We start from the raw sequence: 23,273 nt of genomic DNA, 5'->3' as shown, positions 1-23,273 counted from the left end.
AAAAAAAGTGTCAGGAGCCGTATCCGTCCTTGGCTCCTAACAGTGAATGAGTTTCAGTGTTTCTTTCCCGGGGCCCTGCTGGCCGAGCCCCTTTCCTTGCCTGGTTCCTTCTCTCTCCCTCCTCTACTGCCTCCTCCCTCCAGGCTCTCGGTCGCTCCAGCAAAGTTCCCAACTTAGTCGACATGACGCGCGGCGCAGCCAATGGGAGGCGGAGTTGGCGTTTTTGGGGGGGGGCGGGAGGGGTGGGCCCCGCGTCTCCGGTGTCTGCCCTGCTCAGTGAATGGAGAGAGCGAGTGCCGGCCAGCTCACCCGGCCGCCCCGTGCCCCAGCCGCAGCCGCCGCGCTCCCCAGCCCAGCCCCAAGCCGGACCTCCCCGGGCGCCACGCCCCATTGCGCTCGCCTCAGGTCCCCAGCCCGGCCCGCGGGCCAGCGGGGCCAGGGGGCGCTCCGCACCTGGGCACTCCCAGCGATGCGCAGCGGGGCAGCGCCGGCCCCGCCGATGGAGCTGCTGTTGCTGCCGCTGCCGCCGCCGCCGCCGCCCGGCGCGCCCCGCTCCGCCCGCGCCCCGTGCGCCTGAGCGCCGAGCTCGCCCCTCCTCCTCGCCAACTCCGCCGCCCGCTCCCCAGGCCGCCCGCGCTCCCCGCGCGCCTCCTCGGGTTCCACGCGTCTTGCCCCGCAGAGGCAGCCTCCTCCGGGAGCGGGGCCCTGCACACCATGGCCCCCGGGTGGGCAGGGGTCGGCGCCGCCGTGCGCGTCCGCCTGGCGCTGGCCTTGGCTCTGGCGAGCGTCCTGAGTGGGCCCCCAGCCGTCGCCTGCCCCACCAAGTGTACCTGCTCCGCCGCCAGCGTGGACTGCCACGGGCTGGGCCTCCGCGCGGTTCCTCGGGGCATCCCCCGCAACGCTGAGCGCCTGTGAGTACCCCTGCCCCACCCCACGCGGGCCACCCACCTGGGTCCCACCGAGGGGGCCCCAGGCGCCAGATCCGTCCTTTCCCCTCGGCCTCCCTGGATACAGTCTCTATTCTCATCCCTTCCTGGATATGATCCCTCACTCTCCTAGCTGGGGGTCTGTAGGCTTGGTCAGATCTGGAAAGAGAGGTCTCGAAACCCCCCGCGATGGGCAAAGAGCAGTGCCTCTCCAGGGGTGAGGGTTCCAGACGCAGGGCCCGCTGACAGCTTCCAAGGAGTAGCTGTCGAGAGGCGAGGGGAGGCAAGAGCACTGCAGCCTCAAGGTCTTAGGGTGAGGGTCAGGGGTCTGCGCTCGTTAAAAAGGGGGGGCGGGAGAAGGAGAAAGCTATATAGGATGATGGGCCGTCAAGGCGCGGAGGCGGGAGAGAGGGCCCGAGACTGTTGACCTGCTTGGAGATCAGAATGGGCCAGCCGCTCTCTGGCTGCCCTTGCAAGGAAAGTTGAGAGTGTGGGTGAAGGTTTAACTTCTGAGGAACTGGACAGATTCAGAGTGGGTGCTCGCAAAACCCGCTCTGCCTGGAGCGCAGTCTGGGAGATGCCAAGTTGCAGCCCCGGGTGAATTTTTTATGGCTCGGTTATAAATGCCTCCCCGAACGAACGAAGGAGCCGGAGAATGGAAATGCTGACAGCCCTTCAAATGAGACCGAGCGTTATAATCTTACAAACCGCACTCAGCCTCGGATCCTGGGCTTGGCAGAGAATGGAGAGGCGCTTGGAGAATGGGGTGGATTGACCCTAGTTTTAGCCCCAATTGTGCAACCAAATATTTACTTTTCATATGTCAACGTTTTGGAAACATTCATCATTTTGATCCTCGGACCAGATTCAAAACTTGGACTCCGGGGTGGGCTCCTCTTAGTCCGCAGTTGGGGTGGGGTAAGGGAGTGGGGGAGAAACGCTGGAGTGGGTGGGAGCCTTACTGGGAACCCAGCCGAGAAGTGGGTGAGGGTTTGCTCTAGTGTGGTAGATTTCCTCCGTGTCTTGCTCTCCCTCTTCTCCCCTTCCTCACGTGCCTTAGGGGTAGGCGCCTGGATCTTCCACTCTGCTTTCTTGACTTCAGGCTGGAAGAGAGTAGTGATGACAAGCATTGTCCTAGAGTGTGTTATTCCTGCTAGTCACCTCCTATCACCCCACCTGCTCTTCTCTTCCACTTCTTTGTGCATCTCTGGGTGGAGACTCAGCAGAACTGTCTTCCTTATTCCTGGTGCTCTCTTTTTCCTTTGGCTCAATACTTTTTTTTTTTTTTCCTCAAGTGCAATGATTGTTTTGTTGGGTTGAACCACAGAATCCTAAAGGGTGAGAGCCGAATCTTTATTAACACATGTCGAAAACCAGGCTTGGAAGTGTAAAATGACTTGCCCAAGAAAACACAGCAAGTTGATGGCAATAAATGGGCCAGAATCCAGGTTTTCACACCTTAATTCAGACATTAAGTTAGTCCATAGGAGTGAAAAACTTGTTTTAGTGGTATTTTTAGATACCTATAACTTGTAAACTAAGTTCCCCTCCTCGTCACACCAGTGCTAGCCACATGAATTAGTGAAAAAATAATTATAGCTAATGTTTGATAAATGCTTTTCATGCCTTGATTTGTGTATATGTATTATCTCATTGAATCTCTCCAACAGTCCTGTTAGTTACATAGGCAATACTTATTACTCCATTTCACAGTTAAGCCATCTTGTCATTTACTCAAGGTCATGCAGCTAGTGAAGTGTTTGGATCTAAGCCTGACTGGTTCCTAAGCCCACAACTCTTATCACTCTCCTGGTCATCCTTGGAACAAGGGTCAGTTTGGGCCACGATCTATAAACAGACAGTCTTGGGAGGGTTCTGGCTGGGCTTGGATCTTAGAATAGGCTGCTGTTGCTTCTGCTTCTGGTATACCCTGCAAATGTTCAGCTCACTTTGATGTTACGTCTGCTGCTTGGGGTCTTGAAACTACGTCTTCCCCATCTTCAAAATCGTGCTCCATGTTTGGGAAACCAAGGAGAGTAAGTCCCTCTTCTCCTGGTGTGTAGGAAGTTTTCCAGAGCTGCAGGAACCGCACCCATGCCAGCACGCCACCCAGTCATCTCCCTTAGGGGATCTGTGCAGCTCAGGGCAACCCATCGGCTCTAGAACTGGAGAAACAGGGCAGAGACTGGAGTCCTAGTCATTCCCAGAGGCCCCGTGCTACAGTCGTTAATAGGCAGTGGCAGAGCAGGAGCTTCTTTGATGTCTCTGGTCTCTTCTGCCTCAGTTGTGGTCACTGGTGCCACTTTGGCTAGGATACATGGGGGTGCCGCGATGATGTCTCATTCTAGTCTCCTTCCTCCCTGGGAATGGGGGACAGTCTTTAGGAGCAAGCTGGGTCAGATTCACTGCAGGGTTTCAGGGCAACCCACCAACAGTCCTTCACCACCAAAGTCCTGCACCACACTCTGTCTCAGCCAACTCAGATGTAACATTTCAATTCTGAAAACTCTTGGGGGATATTTGGCATTTTTACTCTCTGCCAAGGATTTCTTCAGAGAGGAATCACTCATTTATTCCTGCCTTCATTCATTCAACAAACATTACTTGAAGCCGGGCGCAATGGCTCATGCCTGTTATCCCAGCACTTTGGGAGGCCGAGGTGAGAGGATCTCTTGAGCCTAGGAGTTTGAGAACAAACATGACTTGAACCTCTACTGCATTCCAGAAACTGTGTATAGAACCATTGCATATACAGAAGAAAACCAGCACTTCAATGTAAAGAATGTAAGCAAAAGATAGAAGGAAACTTGCTTTGGTGAGCCTTTTGAACTTCCCAGGGTTCATATTGCCATGGGGCACGTTTTGTCAGCACTGTCATCAGATGCTCAGGACCTTCCTAAAGTCCAGTTTTCTGATCTCAAGGTTTAAATTGCGTTTTAAAACAAAGAAACAGCATTTTCTCCGTTCTCCATTCTTGGTACTCTGCCTCCCAAAAAGCCTTTGATGAAAGGATTTGTGTGTGTGTGTGTGTGTGTTGGTGTATATTGCTTCTTTGGATGTTTTTGACTTCTGAAACCTTGTGTTATGACATTAAGGAAAACCTGAGTGGGGATAATGTGCTCACCATTTGGACTTTGCTTCAGTCCTGGAATGGGGCCTGAATTGTTCATAGTTAAGCCAGAATCAGAGTTAGGGGGTCTGTGTTTCAAGATCTTCCCTATAATGTCAGCACATCACGCAGAAAAAGAAACTCTCTGTCTTTTATAAACTACTGACAATTTTTCCCCCTCCGTGAGGAGGTGACACCCACAAGAAAGCTAAATAAATGCAGAGAAGAATTCAGTGTAATTTATTATCCGTGCAGCAAAGATAGAGGACGAGAGGAGAGGAAGTGGATGGCGGTGCCTGAAACCAAACATTTACCATGGAGCACAGAGTAAACAGATGTTGCACTTACCCTTCTGACTACAAAAGGACCCCACAGATGTAATTCTTCTCCAACCACAATCTCAGCCTGGAAAAAGAGGAGGCAGATGAAAATGAACTCTCACGCGGGGCCACTTCTCCCCATCTTGCCGTCCTGTCTAGAGGCAGGCAGAGGCCCACTTCTCACTGCAGTGAGGGGTGGCCCGAACGGTGGAGTGGGGGCAAGAGTGGACATCTTTGGTTTTTCACTTGGCTCTGGAACATGCTGGAGACTGCTGTATTTAAATAAACATTTCCTGTTTGCGAAGGAGAACGGGCGAAAGGCTGAAACGTGAGAATGTGGTAACTTAATTTTCTCCATCACTCCAAATGACGGCTAGCTTTGCCGGTGGTTGGGTCCAATAAAAACTGACACCATGTCATAGGCTTTCCCTCACTTGACCACAGAGGTCCTGAGGTCACGTGAGAAACTTTCCAAGATGCTCAACAGCCAAGTCCTGTGTCCAGCCCTCAGGGCCAGCTTAGAGGACAGGGACAAGTTAGTGAATCATGGGGTCTCTCTGGGTCAACCACGGTGATGTGGCCTTTTAGGGAAACAGTGCCCTCCTGGACAGACTAAGGAGCAGCTGAGTGGACCCGCCTCCAGTGGACCGGTATAGCCTCCATGGTGCTGTGCGACTCTGAACGGATTACATTACCTCTCTGGGCCTCATTTTCGTGAAAGTAGAATTCTTGTATAGTCTTAGTGGTTTTCTTAGTGGTTATAGTCCATTGGGGGATCTGTCAGTGTCCGCCTCCCTAGTGTCTAGAACAGTGCCTGGCACACGGTAGGTTTTCAGCAAATGTGTATTCAATAAAGGAATAATGAGCCTCAAAACTACAAGTCTGTCTTTAGTTCTTACAAGTGAAAGATGGGCCATTATACATCTGCATTCTGGCATGTGACTAAGGGATCCTTACTAGGAACCTATGACGTGAGTTATTAAGGGTATCTAAAATTTGGATTTTATGAACTAATATTTATTGCCTTACTAGAGTTACCAAGGACTCCTGTTGAGTGATCTACTCTGGAGTCTGGTTGTCAGGCATTGCTTAGCAACCTTGCAAAACTCCTACTGTGCACATGCCCATGAAAAGAGCTGGAAATCCTGAGCACTTAAACCACAGGGCTTTCTAATCAGGAACTCATCAGCGTCATCCTGAGCTCTCTGTGGGTTTTGATAGCTGCTCTTCTTGTATTAATTGATAAGTTCTGCTTTTGTTGATCATCTGGATTTTCTATTATTTCTGCGTTTTTGCCATTTTGGTTGTTATGTTGTTTTCTCTCCAGTATTGTTTGTTGTCGCAGAGTTCTGTCTCACCTGGAAAATGAGAATGAATAGTGGGTTGCAGCTGTAGAATCTCTTGCCTTGGCAATGTGGGCTATGGCAAGAAGGTTTCTGACCCCTAAGCATTGTGGTTAGGGCAGGCGCTCTGGAGACAGACGACTCTGGGTTTGAACTGCAGCTCTGTTACATCTTGCTGTTGCACCGTGTACATGTTACACTATTGCTGTGGACTGCAGTGTGTTTAATTCTTTTGCACCTTATTTCCACACCTGTGATACCAGGATGATAAGCGCACTGTCTTCATGGGGATGCTGTGAATGTAGCCTGAGGCAGTCCCTGTAATGTGCTCAGCACGGTGCCTACCATGTTGTTCACTCATTGCTGTGATTGTTTATCCCTCTATGATTTCTTAACTGTAAAATATGTATGATGAATCTTCCCCATTGGGGGGATTAAATGAAATAATATACAAGAAAGTGCTTAACGCAGTACAGTCATGTGTTACCTAAAATGACGTTCTGGTCAACAGTGGACAACATAGAGGACGGTGGTCTCATAAGGTTAAAATGGAGCTGAAGAATTCCTATTGCCTAGTGACATTGTAGCTTTTGTAACATCATAGTGCCATCACTTTATTTTTAATAAATTTAGTACACCCTAAGGGTATAGTGTTGACAAAGTCTACAGTAGTGTACAGTAATGTCCTAGGCCTTCACATTCACTCAGCACTCACTCACTGACACCCAGAGCAACTTCCAGTCCTGTAAGCTTTATTCCTGGTAAATGCCCTATGCAGATGTACCATTTTTTACCTTTCATACCATACTTTGATTGTACCTTTTCTATGTTTAGGTATGTTTAGAAACACACATACTTATGATTGTGTCACAGTGGCTTACAGTATTCAGTAGAGTAACATGCTATGCAGGTTTGGAGCTTAGGAGCAATAGCCTATCCCATATAGCCTGGGTGTATAGTAGGCTAGACCACCTGGGCTTGTGTGAGTGCACTCTATGAGGTTTGCACAATGACAAAATCGCCTAATGATGAGTTTCTTAGAACATATCCCCATCATTAAGTGATGCATGACCACACCATAGGAGCCCTCCCCAAACTATTCATGTTAGTGACCATGGCTATTACCTTTATATCTTCATCTCAGGCCCTATCCAGCTGGAAGGTTTGAGATGCCCACTCTAAATTTGCTCCAACCCAGAGCCCTGTGGAGGCGAGTTCCTTGCCTGCCTGTGGGCTGTGCCCAATACCCTCTTGGCTAAGCCCCTCCTTTTCTCTCTCTGCTCTTGGTCCTGCCCCCACAGCAAAGCCCAGGTTGGCTTCTGTTCCATAAAAAGGGAATTATGGTGAAAGTGGTTTATATCTTTTCCATGGGTGTGTTGCTTTGTGGTATATTTAAATAAGGAATGCATTTTACTTATTTATTTTTGGGGGGTGGGTTTTCATGGGGAATTTTTGGCCCTGACCTTTTTTTTTTTCTTCAATGCTCATTCCTTCTATCTTTCCCTAAATACCTCCTTTTACCGACTTCCCATGTCTGCCTCTATTACTGCATTTACTTGAAACAGCTGTATTTACTAGCAGGCTCCACCCTCATTATGTAAGGTGGTCTTAACCCTTTTTAGGACTGCTGAAAAGAAAGGAAAAACAAGGGGTGGAGGCGTTCCCAGAGAGCTCATCTGGACCACTGCTGATCCCAAGCTAGATGGCTGTAGAGGGTGCCCTGTCACTGCGCTGAGCTCCCGGTGCTCTCCGTTCTTCATTGTTCCCCATCCTTAAATTCAAATCAGCCTTGCCCAGGTTGGATGCTCATGATGGGAATCCTCTACCTCTCTGCTCTGCAGGCCTGGACCGTGATCTGTAACTACTGTGACTGCTGGCCTGTCAAGAGGCTAACCTTTCTTCCTTACTCACTGTGGTTTTCACAGTTGTGTTGTCAGTACCGTGTTTGATACAGTGAAACCCTGGAAAAAAATTGGCCAAAGGGTGCATAATTAGAGCCTTCTGTACTGAGTGGACAGAGAAGATGGGAAAATGTGGCACTAGAGCCAGACTCTGGGGCCCAAAGCCTGGCTGTCACCTACTAGCTGGATGGGCCTCAGTTTTCCCATTTGCAAAATGGGAATAATAATAATACTCCCTTCAAAGGATGCTGTATTAATCCACATAGGCTTCCTGGAACCAAGGGCACCCTCCATCAATATTCCTATTGTTATTGTGATCAAAAGTCTTACTGAGTGTAGACCTCCTATCAGAGCATGATCAGGATGAAGCTTCATTAAGAAAAATACAGATCATCAGGGTTGGAAGAGGTCCTTCTGTCCAAGTTCCAACCACACGAAAGTTGGTCTTCCATCAGCACAATTTAGGGGAAGGTGGTCAGTTAGCCTCCTTTGCTTGATGACATCTAGTGATGAGGAGCTCAGTTCTTCCTAAAGCAATTTATTCCATTAAAAAAAAATCCTAATAAGAAAATGTTCTTTGTGTGGGGGTTGGACTCATCTCTCATTGATTGTCGTTACCCAGAGCATGTATAATCTTTTTTCCAAATGACAGGTTTTCAAAACCTGTGGTGTTTCTCACCACCCATTTACCTGAGTCTCCTTAATTGCCTCAACTATTCTGTATGTGGTACAGTTTGGGCATAGGCCTTGTACGCCGTCCCTAGTTCTCTTCCTCTAAATAGGTTCCAATCTTCTTGGACTGCATTAGTTAGAGGGAGACCTTCCACACCCTTACTGTTTTATTTGACTTCTATCAGCCAGCACATTCAAAAGAACCTTTTCACTTTGGACAGCCACAGCCCTGGGTGGGCTCATTTTGACCAAGCTGCCTGACATCCCCATATCTCCCCAGCCTTCCCTCCTGTTAGCTTGTTGTCCCCCCTTCTAGACTTGTGCAGTTGACTTTTTGGAGTCTAAGTGCAACACTTTGCATTTATCCTAATTAACTTTTGGCAAATCATTTCATTTCATCAGCTTTTCAGGAGCATTTTATATTTCGATTTCCTCATCTAGCAATTAACTACTCCTTTCCCCATCTCCCACTATTTATTTCCTCTGCAATTTTAATGAGCTTGCCCTATGGATCTTTATCCAAGTTGTCAATATAATCAGCAGAGTTCTCTGCGCATTTTTTTCAAAATCTTTCCACAATCTGGCATGTGGATTACATAAATATATTGCCCCGTTCTTTCCGGCTGGGATGGAAAAAAATGTTGAGGTCTTCTTGGCTTGTAGCATCTTCTTTCCCTGGGGTTCTGTTGGTTCATATTTTCTCTGGAATAATTTCCTATTAATGCTTAATTCTTCAGCTTGCTAAATTTTCTCTATACTTTTGGTTTCTCGTGGAACTTTCCATAATGACTTTAGCTTCATTTTTGTCCTATTAGGCTAGTACCACAAGTCCCACCAACACAAGATATGATGCATGTATGTGTGTGTATGTTGAATGTATATGTATATGTGTGTTATTCTCTCCTGATAAAAAGTTCAGCCCGAGGGGTTGAGCCTTTCTGCCAGTAGCAGAGCTCAGGTAGCTTCAGGTTTTTAAACACAGTGATTTCCCTTAGCATCTTGGGTACACATTGGCATCGGGCACATTTTCTGGAGTAGTTCTGGGAACAGACATGATGAAGAATGAAGCATAGAGGAGTGAGGCCTACAGGGTCCCCAAGCCTCTGTAAACAACAACAACAACAACCATCACCACAACAATAGCTGGCATTTATTGAGCCATTCTTTGCGCCTGGCACTGCTCTTACACTTTACATGCGTGGAGTCATTTCCTATTTGAAGAGTTACGTGAAGTAGGTAGGAGGACTGTCTGCATTTTATAGATATGGCAACTACATCAGAGAGGTGAAATGACATCCCCAGTCAGGAACAGGAGAGCAGGGTTCATCCAGCCAGGCTGGTCTCAGAGGCTGCACTCCAACCCCCAGTCATGTCATTCCTTCCAGAATCTTTCAAGTCAGCCTCCTTTTCTGTCTTCTAAACTCCATTCTCAAGTAACAACTAGAAGAAGACAAACATGATGAGTTCAACTTAAATCAAAGAGCCCCTGTTTGATGCAAAGCATTAAGAGGAATGTCAGGGATGTGATCTGGACACCTGGTGAAACAGAGCCATCATGTCCAATTTGGGGAAATAGGTGGCCTTTGTATTGGAGCGTGAAGACTAATAGGATCCCTGTATGTAGAAATGGGAACATGGTACAGTCATAGAAATTCATGATTAGATGCTCCTGAGCCCAACTTAAAATGATGGGAGCTGTACTTTGGGAAGTTTTATCTTAGGGGGATGTTTAGAACAGAATCCAAATCTTAGGAAAAAATTTCCATGGTATGTGTCCACTGACTGTTTTTTAAATTTCTGGTTTGAGGGGATACACCCTCCAAGAGTAGTTCTGATGAGCCTTGCTGAGTAGTATTTTCCCCCTCAAGCATCTACTCAAATATTGGCAGGAGTCATCTTCCTTTGCAGTTAGATGCACCACTTGCTTTCTCTTAGCTGGGATCTCTGGGCTCCTCCCACCCTGGCATCATGTCCTATTCCAACAGGATGTACATAAGATGTATCCTGGCTGGAGTCGAGTGTGACTGCACTTATCATGGACATATCACCGCTTGTGTGGGCTCAGACTCCTCTTCTCTTGTCCTAACTGCCAGTCTGGTTCCTGACCCCTGATTCATTCTGCACTTTGGCAGCAGTGTATCTTGTGGCTCCTGAAAGTCTGCCAGCACACTTAACCACCCACCTTGCCTCCCTCTTGGGTTTTTCTACCTCTCTAGCTCCTGTCTGTTACTAGTCATACCCATCATTTGCCCTAGCACGTGCCCTAGTGTATTCCCTAGTGTACACCCTAGCGTATGCCCTATGTATGCCCTAGTGTGTGCCCTAGCATATGCCCTAGCATGTGCCCTAGTGTACACCCTAGCGTATGCCCTATGTATGCCCTAGTGTGTGCCCTAGCATATGCCCTAGCATGTGCCCTAGCATGTGCCTAGAGTGTGCCCTAGTGGGTGCCATAGCATGTGCCCCAGTGTATGCCCTAGTGTGTGCCCTAGCATGTGCCCTAGTGCGCACCAAAGCGTGTGCCCTAGCATATGCCCGAGTGTGTGCCTTAGCATGTGCCCTAGCATATGCCCTAGTGCGTGCCCTAGCATATGCCCCAGCATGTGCCCTAGCATATGCCCTAGTGCGTGACCTAGCATTTGCCCTAGCATATGCCCTGCGCATGCCCTGGTATATGTCCCAGTGTATGCCCTAGCGTGTGCCTTAGCATGTGCCCTAGTGTGCGCTCTAGCATATGCCCTAGCGTGTGCCTTAGCATGTGCCCTAGTGTGCGCTCTAGCATATGCCCTAGCGTGTGCCTTAGCATGTGCCCTAGTGTGCGCTCTAGCATATGCCTTAGCGTGTGCCCTAGTGTGCGCCCTAGCATTTGCCCTAGCGCATGCACTAGTGCGTGCCCTAGCATCTGCCCCAGTGTATGCCCTAGTGTGTGCCCTAGTGCGCACCCTAGTGTGCGCCCTAGCATATGCCCTAGCGCATGCACTAGTGCGTGCCCTAGCATGTGCCCCAGTGTATGCCCTAGTGTGTGCCCTAGCATGTGCCCTAGTGTGCACCCTAGTGTGTGCCCTAGCATATGCCCTAGCATGTGCCCCAGTGTATGCTTTAGCATGTGCCCTAGCATGTGCCCTAGTGCGCACCCTAGCGTGTGCCCTAGCATATGCCCTAGTGCACACCCTAGCATATGCCCTAGGGCATGCCCTAACATATGCACTAGTATATGCCTTAGCGTGTGCCCCAGTGTATGCCCTAGCATATGCCCCATTGTATGCCCTAGCGTATGTGGTAGTATATGCCCTAGTGTGTGCCCCAGCGTATGCCCTAGCATGTGCCCTAGTGTATGCCCTAGCATGTGCCCTGGCGTGTGCCCTAGCGTGTGCCCTGCCGCGTGCCCTGGCATGTGCCCTAGCATATTTCCTAGTGTGTGCCCTGGCGTATGCCCTAGTGTACATTCTAGCATATGTCCTAGTGTGTGCCCTAGTGTGTGCCCTGGCGTATGCCCTAGTGTACTTTCTAGCATATTCCCTAGTGTGTGCCATAGTGTATGCCCTAGTGTGTGCCCTAGCATATTCCCTAGTGTGTGCCTTAGCGTATGCCCTGGTGTATGTTCTAGCATATGCCCTAGTGTGTGCCCTAGTGAGTGCCCTAACTCAGGTGCGTCTGCATGCTGTGGAGTCCATGATCCTCTTCTAATCGTAGTTTTATGACTTGACCATAGAATTGTGCATGTTTGCATCTCTCCCTGAGCTTTAGCTACTCCTGGCTCCTGCCTTAATCCTTCTAGCTTGGCTTCTTGCCCTCTACTGCCCTGTATGTAGTTCTCCATAGCCTTAGTATTGAATTTGGACTGTCACCATCAGAACCCCAGGTCCTGAAATTGGATTTCATGGCCTGGACCTTCACTGGAGACTGGAGACTTGCAAGAACTCAGAGTTCTGCCCTGGAAACAACCTCAGACTTCATCTTTATGGCCATCTGAAATCTTTTATCATGTCCAGGGTAGCATGTAAAGGTGCCCCAGGGCTGGACTCTATAAATGATGAATTACTTAGACATACTCCTGAACTCCCTGTACCCCAAATAGGACAGATCATTTGGTAATTAAAAAGCACAGCAGTGATGATCTCATTGGAGAGCTGTCCTGCTCAATAATATGTTGCAGAAATTTCTGGACTATCTAGTACTTTGCTGACATTCTTTCTCTCCTCTTCTTCTCTCTCCAGCTCTAGAATGTAGGTAGAAAGTGTTCTGAGTATGGGGATTCTAAGTGGAATTAGTGAGAAGCCAATGGGGAGTACAATTTGGATGTAAGCCGAAACGAGTAGAAAGACCTAGGCTGAATCCTGGCTTCTGTCACTTTCTAACTGCCCGACCTGTCTGAGTACCTTTGTGGTCTCCATAGTCTAATCTATAACCTTTGGAATGGGAGAAATAACACTCATCTCAGGGGGCTGATGCAAGGTTTAAATGAGATCAGATGTCTCCAAATGCCTTCTAAATTTAGTGCTATGCGAATACCTTAATGAGTCCACCCACAATATCTGAATTGAACCACTAAATCCTATATCTGGAAGATGATCAGGGTATATTTTAGAAGCTTTCATTTACAGACGAAGAAACTCAGGGAGCTCCAAAGCCTTGCTCATGTCACCCATGTCTTCAAACTCTTGTTCCAGTTTCCTTTTCATTTAACAAGATGCATCTTTTACAAATTAAAATATAACCTCATACCAGCCATGTCAGCAGCTTAACCAGGTGGAGTTCAGAGGACTGGGTAATTAATAAGTGACAGTGTCCAAGACAGTAGGACCAAATAAGGGAATCCATGAAGGATGGAGTCATTTAAAGGGGCCATTTATTGAGTGTCTACCACAATGAATAAAGCAAGTGAAATGTTCTGATAACTAGAACAGCTCAAACTAACTTCAAAGTTAGTCTGGACTGTCTCTCCCTCCAAATGACTGACAAGGCAAAGGCTACCATGCTAGGTTCAGAGCAGGGAGATATATGGGTTGGGAGAAATGCTAGAACCAAGAAGGATGTAGCACCAAACCCTCAGGAATCATTGATGAAAGCAAGCCCCCTCATCCCTTTTAGTGGGTACAAATATGTAGAAAGCCTCACACATCATAAAAAAATAGTACAAGTAGAATTAAAAAAAAACTCAAGGGGGAAATATTAATATGAGAACAATTGTATCTGAGAAAGCATTCAAGTATGCCTCTGCAGCTAGCTGGCAAACAGCACAAGTTCTGCATTTTATTAGAGTCCTAACTCTGTGTAGAACACTGACCTTATTTGAGAAGCATTTCATAAACACTGACACACAGCACAGCAGCATTTGAGGCCATGAGGAGATACAGGGCCTTCTTTAGGGGGCCAGCTTCCCTTCCCCTCCTGGGCTGCAAGGGACCCCTAGGACATTGTTTCCCTGAGTGGTAATATCTTTATTTTTCTCTCTTAGGTTTAACTCAGCAGGAGGAATTTTCTTACGGCAAAATGAAGGAGGGGGATTTGGAATAAAATTTGTACCTTGGGCAAGTTTTCCTAAGCATGGGGTAGGCGATGGGGAAGACCCTGCTCTGGGAGAAAGGGTCTAAGAACCTTCACTTGGCCGGTGGAGTTTCTTTTTGGAGATCTCACCTGCTGCCTGGAGACCCATGCTGTGGCTGTGTCAGAGGCAGGTTCTCAGGCAGCATTCACCAGGTCCTTTGGAATGCAAGACTTGTGGCTTGCAACCGCCCTGAGAAACGCGTCCACCACATCCCCTCCTGCTAGAAGCTGGCACCTCCCTTTCCATCTGCTGCCAGAGTACAAGTTCTGAATTTGTGCCACAGAACTTGGTTCTGTTCCTCCCCCTCTTGTTGCCTTCCCTAGCCAAGAGATTTTCAGGCTTTTGAGGTATCTCTGGAGATCATCTGGTCTACTCCCTCCCCACTGATCTCAGCCCATCTCCAAAGGGAAATGCATTAGAAAGGTCACCAGAGAGGACCTCAGCTTCCTGGTGTGGTCTGCCCTTATGAAAAGGTGCCTTCATTTCTGCCTCATCCTGTGCAAAGATCATGCAGAGCCATGGGAAGCCTCTGCCAATCTGGGAAGCTAGGGAGACAGAAGAGGGACCACATCTAGTACAAAAAAAAAAATTGGGAATCATGTGGAAGCAGAGGGGAGAGGCACCAGATGGGTGACTCGGGATGGCAGATCATATCCTGAGGGCTCTCAGCACCAAGCCAGCATCTTATTTCGAGTCTAGAGAGGGAAGATCCCAGCTGAAGAAAACGGCAAGGGAAGGAACACTGGGAACCAGGACTGGAGCAGGAATCCAAAAATGGGAAGGCCAGTTGCTTCATGGGAGCTTTTAATGACTCTAGTTCCCCACCAACACCCCTCCCCTTCTAATTGCTTCATAGCACAAGATGGTAACCAATCTGCTCTGTTTACTCTGTTTAGGCGTACATTTTAATACTTTCTGAAACATTTCCCATAAGCTTCCCCCTGCCATGTGCCCTCCTTGTACATTCTAGAAATTTTGCAAAGACCTAAGTCTCCTCTGGGTTCTTTCCTGACTGGAGCTGCATGCTGATTCAAGCCATATTCAGTCAGGAAGCTCTCTTCCCATCTTTAAAACAAGAAACATCTTCTTCCAAGAAGACTGCACTACAGTTTTCTTTGTCTGTGTTGCTAACGAACAAAGAGGCCCCATTGCAAAACAGCATTTCACGAGCAGAGCAGGGCTGATAGCACCTCTTGCCAAATGTGACTGTGTGTAGTTGTGTGGGGGGAAAATAGCTTTGTCAAGAGGAGGGCCGAGGGAGGCGGCTCTGGGGAATTTTTAGCAACTGCAGCATGGTGTAGTGGAAAGAATGCTTGCCTGGGAATTTGGCGACCTGGCCGTACCTCTGACACACCGTGTGACCTTAGACAAGTCATTTGACCTCCCTGGGCCTCAGTTTCCTGATCTTTAAAGGGGATGAGGGAAGTAGACTGGATGATCTCCAAGGATCCTTTCAGCCCTATGCATCCTCACTTCTGGGGGCTGGGATTTGGGGTTTAGACCTGAGCCAATATCCAACTCAAGAGACTTTCTAGAGGCAAGAGAGAGGCCAGGACAGCTGCTTTGGGGAGTGGCTGGTCCTTGATTAAGGCTCAAATAATTAGCTCAGCTCCACAGTAAGCCTTCTGAAATTAAGAAAAAAAAAAGATGCTTAGTTTAAAAAAATAGCAGTCGGTGTTTCTTAAAACTAATTGGCTTGGGGCTTTGTAGGTTTTATTCAGAGACATAATTTTGCTTCCTCTATAGTATACTATATGCTATAGTATGCTATAGCAGTTTAGATTATTGATGCTTTGATGCTGGAGTTAGTGTGACCTGGTTTTGAATGCCATTAGTAGCTAAGTAATCTTGGGCATGGTCTTTAATAGTAACCTGCTTCCCTGGCTTACTAGGAAGATCAAATGAGGTAATACATGTCAAGCTTAGAGGACAGTGTCTGGCATTAAATAATCACTCAAAAAGCCATTATTATGGCTATATTTTGCTGCTTAACAATCAACCCCAAAACTTAGTGTTCTAAAGTGACAACCATTTTATCATGCTCAATGATTCTCTAGGTCGTACTGCAGTAGAGATGGCTTATTTCTGCACCATACGGTCTGAGGCATCATCTGCAGAGTCTGGAATGACCAGGAGAGACTTGAATACCTGGGTGCTAGAATCCCCAGCAGGCTGTTCACTCACATGTCTGGCACCTAGGCTGGGATGACTTGAAGTCTGGGCTCAGCTGGGACTGTTGACCAGGGTGCCTACACATGTGACCTCTGTGTGGCTTGAGCTTCTTCACCACATGGTGGCCTCTGAGTAGTCTAATTTCTCACATGGTTGCTCCACACTCCGAGAAGAGGTGTGCAGCAACTCAGAACAACTCAGAAGTAGCGTGGCTTTTTATGAATGGACTTAAAAGCAACATAGTACCCCTTCTGCTCTGCTCTGTTGCTCTGAACAGTACAAGCTTGCCCAGATGCAAGGGTAGGGGCCATGTCTCCATGGAAGAAGTCTCTCAGAAGTTGCAGCTATGTTTTAAAACCTCCGCAGCCATAAAGTTATCATCATCATTTTTCTGTACCATATAATCTAATCTCTTAAGTAGACAAAAAGTTCCTTGAGGACAGGAGCTGGCATTTCTCTATAGAAGCTTAGTGCAATGCTTGTGAAAATAAGACAAAATCAACATATTTTCAAAAATCAAATTGAATTGGATAGGCAGCAGATTTGGTGGAAAGACCAGGAGTTTAGCGCCAAGGAGATCTGGATTCAAAAATCTGTATTCAGGGCCAAGTGCAGTGGCTCACACCTGTAATCCCAGCACTGTGGGAGGCTGAGGTGGGAGGATCAGTTGAGCCTATGAGTTTGACACCCACCTGAGCCACATAGTGAGACCCCATCTGTACAAAATATAAAGATAACAAAATTAGCCTGGCATGGTGGTACACACCTGTGGTGCTAGCTACTCAGGAGGCTGAGGTGGGAAGGATCACTTGAGCCCAGGAGGTCAATCTTCAGTGAGCCATGATTGCACCACTGCACGCTATCCTGGGTGACAGAGTGTGACCCTGTCTCCAAGAAAAAAAAAATCTGTGTTCAAAATGTGCCCTTTGAAAAATTACTTGTCTTTCTCATAAAAAAAGACATAAAGACAGTAATACTTATCTCAAGGATTGTTTTAAGAACTAAGGATAGTAAATGCAAAATGCCTAACACACATTCAATGCTCTAACTAAATTACAGATATTGTGAGGTAGTATAGCATTGTGGCAAGCACCTGGATACTCCACTCAGACAAACCTGGTTTCAAATTCCATCACTTCTCATTGTGTGAATGTAGATAAGTCTCTTCATCTGTTTGGGTCTCAGGATCCTCATCTGTAAAATGGGTATTATAGTAACTGTCTTGTAGGGTTATTGTGAAGATGAGGAACGCTTCTGTCTCAGACCCTGACACATAGTAGGGACTTAAAATAGTACCTATATTAGCCACAGTTAACAATTTTTGTTCTTTTGTTTGTATATTGATTTGTCCATGAATTTATGCACTGAACAATGACTCATGCAATGCTAATAACTCACAATGGCTTCATTTTTCAAGTTTCTGCATGGTAGTGTCTGTCGATGCCTAGATCTCGGAAGATACCCTCATGAGATAGAGAACTAGACCTTTGGAAAGGAGCTCAGGGTCCCAGGTAAGCTGTCTGGGACAGTACACTATTTTGACACATCCACAGCTGAGTTTCAATTGTCCCTGTTGGCTTTTGACCCTAGAGATCACCTGGCTTCCTCCAGTTATAATCGTTTTGCTCAGAGGTTCACATTTTCTTTCCTCACTGGATAGATCCTGTCCCTTGCTGCTGTGCAACTGTGGGCAAACATGTTAGCTCTTACCTTGTGTCTGTTTTTTGTCAGTGCCTTTTTTTTACAGCATTGTTTTATTGGCTCAAATTCAGCAAACTGTACCAGCCTTGTCTTTGTGGTGTCAAGCCAGGTCACAGGGGTTTACTTTCCCAGGTAGTTCCTGGGACCTGAAGCTCTCTTAGGGACCATTGACTACGATCTTCTCCTTTTCTTCCCTAAGACCTCCCAGGAGCCCCAACCTTACCTTTTCTGTTTTTTAAGAGTCTAAATAATCGGATAAAAGACACTTACCTTGTCTTTAGAAAAATGCACAAACCTCACAACATTTTGCAAATGATTTTGAGGCCATTCTGTGGCCACTTCTCTGGTGGCATATTTCTTCTGAATGATCCTTCAAAATTGGTGATTTTGATTGGATGAACCTCTGGATTTTTGCTGAGTTTGACTTTGGGATCATCATGTGGCTGTGAAATTGTCATAAGTCCCTCAGTCCCCTCCATTGTAGTAGACATGCATTGTTTTCTGGCTGCCTAGGACTCATTCACTCTCTTTCTAGCAGCAGCCTTTCTTTCGTTATTGCGATGTCATCTTCTGCACCCATGGGATACAGTCTGGTAGATTTTTGATCAGGGCTCTTGGCCTCACCTAGTCAAGGGCTAAGTTTATGACCCAAGTCAGGTCAATTGGATCCTTTCTTTCTGGAACTGGAATCTTGACCAGAGGAACAAGGATATTGGACATAATGGTTTTCCATTTCATCTAAGCACTTTCGAAAGAATAGACCAGACTATGCCTGCTTCCCTCCCACCCCCCAAGACCTGTTCTTAAGATGCTCATTGAATCTAGGAGTTCCTGATACCTTTCTAGAGAATTCCCTTTCACTCAAGTTCACAACCAAATTTGCAATGGTTGCAAATTGCAACCAAATTTCCAAATGAGTGAGAAAGCCACAAACAACAAACTTCTGGGGAGAAAATGGCACAATGAGAAAGATTATGCATGGCCTTTGGAGAAAGGCAGACCAGGTTTGAATCACAGTTTTACCATTCACCAGCTGGGTGCCCTTAGGCAGGTTCATTTTTCCCTTAGGGTGTCAGCATCATTGTAAAATAAGCATAATGAGTCCTGAAGCCCTGGTTCTCAAACTTGCCTGCATATTGCAATCATCTGGGGAGACTTAAAAAATTACTGATGCCCGGGCTGATCCCCAGAGAGTGTGATTTAATGATTTGGGGGTGCTTTTTGGATGTTGGGATTTTGTAAACCTTGCAGGTGTTTCTGATGTACAGCAGTGTTTGAGAAAATTGACCTCAAGAAATTCTTCAAATTATAGGGAAGAATAAATGAGGTAAGATATGTAAAACATTTAGCATAATGTAAGGATGATAACAGTCACTCTGTTCTCCTTTCCTGTCCTTTCTTAAGGTGAACCAGAATCGCTTGCTGTTGCTTCTAGCACAGTTTTCTTTGTTTGGAGTAGTCATAGCAATGCATGACAACCGCGATGCAATATAACCTCACTTATTTATCCCATTATAGGTGAAGGACATCATAAATGTAGCCAGAATTATAGAATATACAAAAATGTGATTACTTTCACATCCCTGGAATAACTAGGGCGAGTTCAACAATCCTTTGTGAGAACGTTCTATGGAGTAACTGCTTTAATGGAGAGACAAAATTGATTTATAATTACCATGGCAACAGTAAAATGGAGTGATGTCTTCCTGAGGGACCTGGACCAGGACCCAGGAGAATTCTCTCCTAGGTCTGCCCTGCAACTTGCTGAGTGACCTTGGCTCAGACGGTTCATCTCATAAGTCCACAGTTTCCCCAGAGCCTATTTTCTGACCTGTGTGTCTTCAACAGACTTTTTTGAGGGAAATATATTGAGGTGACAGTTGTTAAGACGATGACGAGAAGAGGCTGTAGGAGGCAGAACGAAAGCAAGGCCTCGAGCCTCATAGAGGAGATAATTATAGATGCTGGTTCTCCCACCTGCCGGCTTCTCCCATATCCAACAAAACCTGTCCAAGTCTATATCTTCAAAAAGTTCTTTCTGTAGAGAGGTTGCAAGGGGAAACTTCCACATAGCTCAGGCTTTCTCACTTCAGTACTATTGACATGTTGGGTTGGATATTTTTGTTGTTTGGTGGGCTGTCCTGTTCATTATATTTAGCAACATTTCTGACCTCTGCTTCTTAGATTCCAGCTGTGCCCTTGTTTCATAACAACTCAAAAATGTTTCCAAACATTGCCAAATGTCCCCTGGGGGGAAAAATTACCTCCGGTTAAGAAACACTGGCTAGCCCAATGTCAATGAAGTATGCTTAAATTAATAAAGCAACATAATTGTGTGCACACAGTGTTTAATCTCTGTAGTGCCCTCAGAAATTTTTGCAGATGTCCATGGAGCAGAGATGGTTATCAGGAATCTTTACATCCATTGTTTCAGGTGGGGGTTCTGAGTTACAGAGAAGTTAATAGTAGCAGTAATAGCGACTAATGCTATTGGCTCACGTAATTTTTTATGTCAATTTCCCCCCACCAATTATTTATTTATTTATTTACATACATATATACATACAACACAGTGTGGTTTTAAGAAAGGAACCACAAATACAATAGCCAAGAGGAACTGGACAGATGAGATCAATGAGCAAAGCTGGGTCGAGTTGAGACGGAGTCTTGCTCTGTTGCCATGCTGGAGTGCAGTGGCGCCATCTCAGCCCACTGCAACCTGACTCCCTGGTTCAAGCGATTCTTCTGCCTCAGCCTCCAAAGTAGCTGGGATTACAGGCACCCGTCACCACGCCCAGCTAATTTTGTATTTTTAGTAGAGACGGGGTTTCACCATGTTGGCCAGGATGGTCTCGATCACCTGACCTCATGATCCGCCCGCCTCGGCCTCCCAAAGTGCTGGGATTACAGGCATGAGCCACTGTGCCCAGCCTCCCCCTACCATTTTATAATAAGATTAGGGGAATACATATAAAAATCTATTTCTAGTTTCTTTTCTAAAATAAAATCCAGCAACAGAAGCTCAGCTTGGCTCTATGGCAGTAATTGACTGGCTTTTATGTAGATGGGGTGTGTCTCCATTTCACTGCAGTCCCCACCACTCCCTATTGTGACCCCAACACTGAGACAGTACGTCAGCTGCCATTTGACATTATGTTGATTTTCTTTTGCTCGACCCAGCTTTGCTCATTGATCTCATCTGTCCAGTCCCTCTTGGCTATTGTATTTGTGGTTCCTTTCTTAAAACCACACTGTGTTGTATGTATTACTGTTCTCGTTTTAAAAATAGAAAAACTGAGGCTCAACAAAAGAAAAGCTGTTGCCCAAAGTCACACAGCAAGCCATCAGCAAAGCTGGGGGGGAGACAGACCTGAGCTTCCTACCTGGCTAGCAAAGCCCTGCCTGGCATCACAGAACTGCCACTGGTAGACTCTCCCTGCATTCCGAGATGCTTCAGCCGGATATTCTGCACCTTAGAGTTTCCTTGAAGAACCAAATCTCAGTGTCCCTTTTGCTCACCAGGAAACCCACATGTCACCAGAATGGCAAGAATGTCCTCTGAGTGTAGCTTCCCAGACTGCATTTTTTCTGTGTCTCTGCCACTCTTTGGGCTGTGTCCAAGGGCTGCTCACACACTCCCACGTAGCCGAGGGGCCAGCTGGTGTGTGTGCTTCTGCCTGAGACGAGGCCGCTTGCCTGTGGGGAGGATGTGATTGCTTTAGGAAATTAAGTAGGAGTGATTAATTAGGAAATGTACTGAGGATGCTGGAAAGAAATAGCAGAAAAGAAAAAAAAATTGGAACCCTCAATACTGAGTGCTTCTGGCCACATGGCTAAGGATACTGCACTCAGTGGGACCGAAAGCATTTGATCCTGTTATTTCTGATGCTGCTGCTTTGGTATCACCTCCTTGCATGAGGATTTTGGAAGGAACCATAAAGTCAGCTGCTCCAACCTCTCCTTTCATTGAATGGCAAGTGAAGACACAAGGAGACCCCCAGCAGTAGCTGGGCAGCTTACAAGAAACAGCAAGACTTGGGACTCAGAAAGACCTGAGTTTGAATTCCTGATGCATCCTTGCTAGATGTATAATCCTGGGCAAATCTCCGAGTCTCAGGCTTCTCACTGTGAAATGAAGGTAGCATTGCTGATTGCCAAGCATTTTTGCAAGGAATTAGTGAACAAAAGCAAGCGTGATGACTGCTAATAAGTAACATGTGCCAGGCACAGTTTTAGCACTTTGTGATTTCTTAATTCTTACAACCATTCTGGGAGGTTGGTACTATTGTGAGTTCATTTTATAGATGAGGAACAAAGGCACCAGAGGGGACATTATTTACTCCATGTCTCGAAGCTCATAAGTGGCAGAGTCAACTTTCCCATGCAATCCGATTCAAAAATCCACCTTGTCAACCACTAAGCATTCTGCCTCTTGTGCATATTATATAATTTATAGATAACATTATAAAATGAATAAAATATGACATGTATGATATCCTTTTATATAGCTTATTAAATTATTATTTACATAATATGTTAGGTTGAACCCTGTGGACTTGGTACTTTTGTTGTTAGAAAAGGTGGAATAGTAGTAATTTCAGAGAGTTAATCCTAATATGGAATATATGTAAGTCACAGAAATTTCTCTTTCTCTTCCTTTTCTGTATGTATGCATACAGATTCAGCTAGTTCCTAACTCAGAACCTCAGTTTCCTCCTCCATAAAATGGGGCTAACACTGCCTAACATAAGGTGCTGCTCTTCCATGCCAGTGAGACAGGATATGGGGAAAGCACCTAGCCCCTTGCTCAATAAGTAGCATCTGTTGTTATTCTACACACACCTGCAGGGGTCTGCTATTTGATACTCCTTCCTTCACTACCCTTCACTCACACTTGGTTTTTGGTTAGAGAGTCTCCATGTCCAATAAAGCTTTTAAGTTACACACAGGTAAAGTATTGGGCCCAGAAGCTGTATTTTTATTCCACGGGACTTTGATATTTTCAATATGCTTCAGTCTAACACAAAGCTTCCTGTCAGGCCAAGCTGAATGCTGCCGTCTTCCCTACACGTAAGAATTACAGTGCTGCCAACATGAAATACCACCTTACCTAGCCTCATGGCTCATTCCTCCTGGATTTTCTCCCAGATCCTCATGGTACAGCCTCCTGTACCATGAATTCTTGGCCTGTCCATCAGCCTTCTCTTTGGAAACTTTAACCAACTCCAGTGTCATCTGTGGGTTTTAATGCAGTGAAAGTTCTCTGAGACCCCTTGAGGTGTGGGTTCTGGGCCTTGCAGGAGAGGCTGGTGGTGATGGCCCTGCTCTCTCCCCAAACCCCTTGCCAAAATGAGCTTTGAGGGATGGGTAGCCCATGTGAAGAAACATGGCAGAGGGGTTCCTTGTCTCAGACCTTGGCTCTGTACCTGGAAAATAATGAAGGAAATGAAGTCTGCCCTCTCATTCTGGAGCCACTTCTGTTTTCCCATGGACCTTGGGGGGTCAGAGGAAGTAGCAGAAGCAGGGTTTTCTTTGGGCCTGTGCATTAATACTGCAGCGTTATAGTAACAATAAGAGCTAA

At 46.5% G+C, this 23,273-nt stretch overlaps 1 protein-coding gene across 1 annotated transcript in view; it reads left to right on the top strand.

Moving 5' to 3' along the window:
- Positions 1 to 268: 268 nt before the first annotated feature.
- The window catches only part of SLIT3 (slit guidance ligand 3), a 634,924-nt gene continuing 611,919 nt past the window's right edge, over positions 269 to 23,273 (top strand). Inside the window, exon 1 of the mRNA XM_024247052.3 lies at positions 269 to 911. Coding sequence (XP_024102820.1) covers positions 715 to 911 — 197 coding nt within the window. The 5' untranslated portion in view covers positions 269 to 714. The remainder of the gene's footprint in view (positions 912 to 23,273) is intronic.

The sequence above is a fragment of the Pongo abelii genome, chromosome 4 (assembly GCF_028885655.2).
Source record: "Pongo abelii isolate AG06213 chromosome 4, NHGRI_mPonAbe1-v2.0_pri, whole genome shotgun sequence".
In the NCBI taxonomy this organism is placed as follows: domain Eukaryota; kingdom Metazoa; phylum Chordata; class Mammalia; order Primates; family Hominidae; genus Pongo; species Pongo abelii.
Note: the sequence above shows the minus strand (reverse complement) of the source record. Positions and strands in the feature narration are given on the sequence as shown.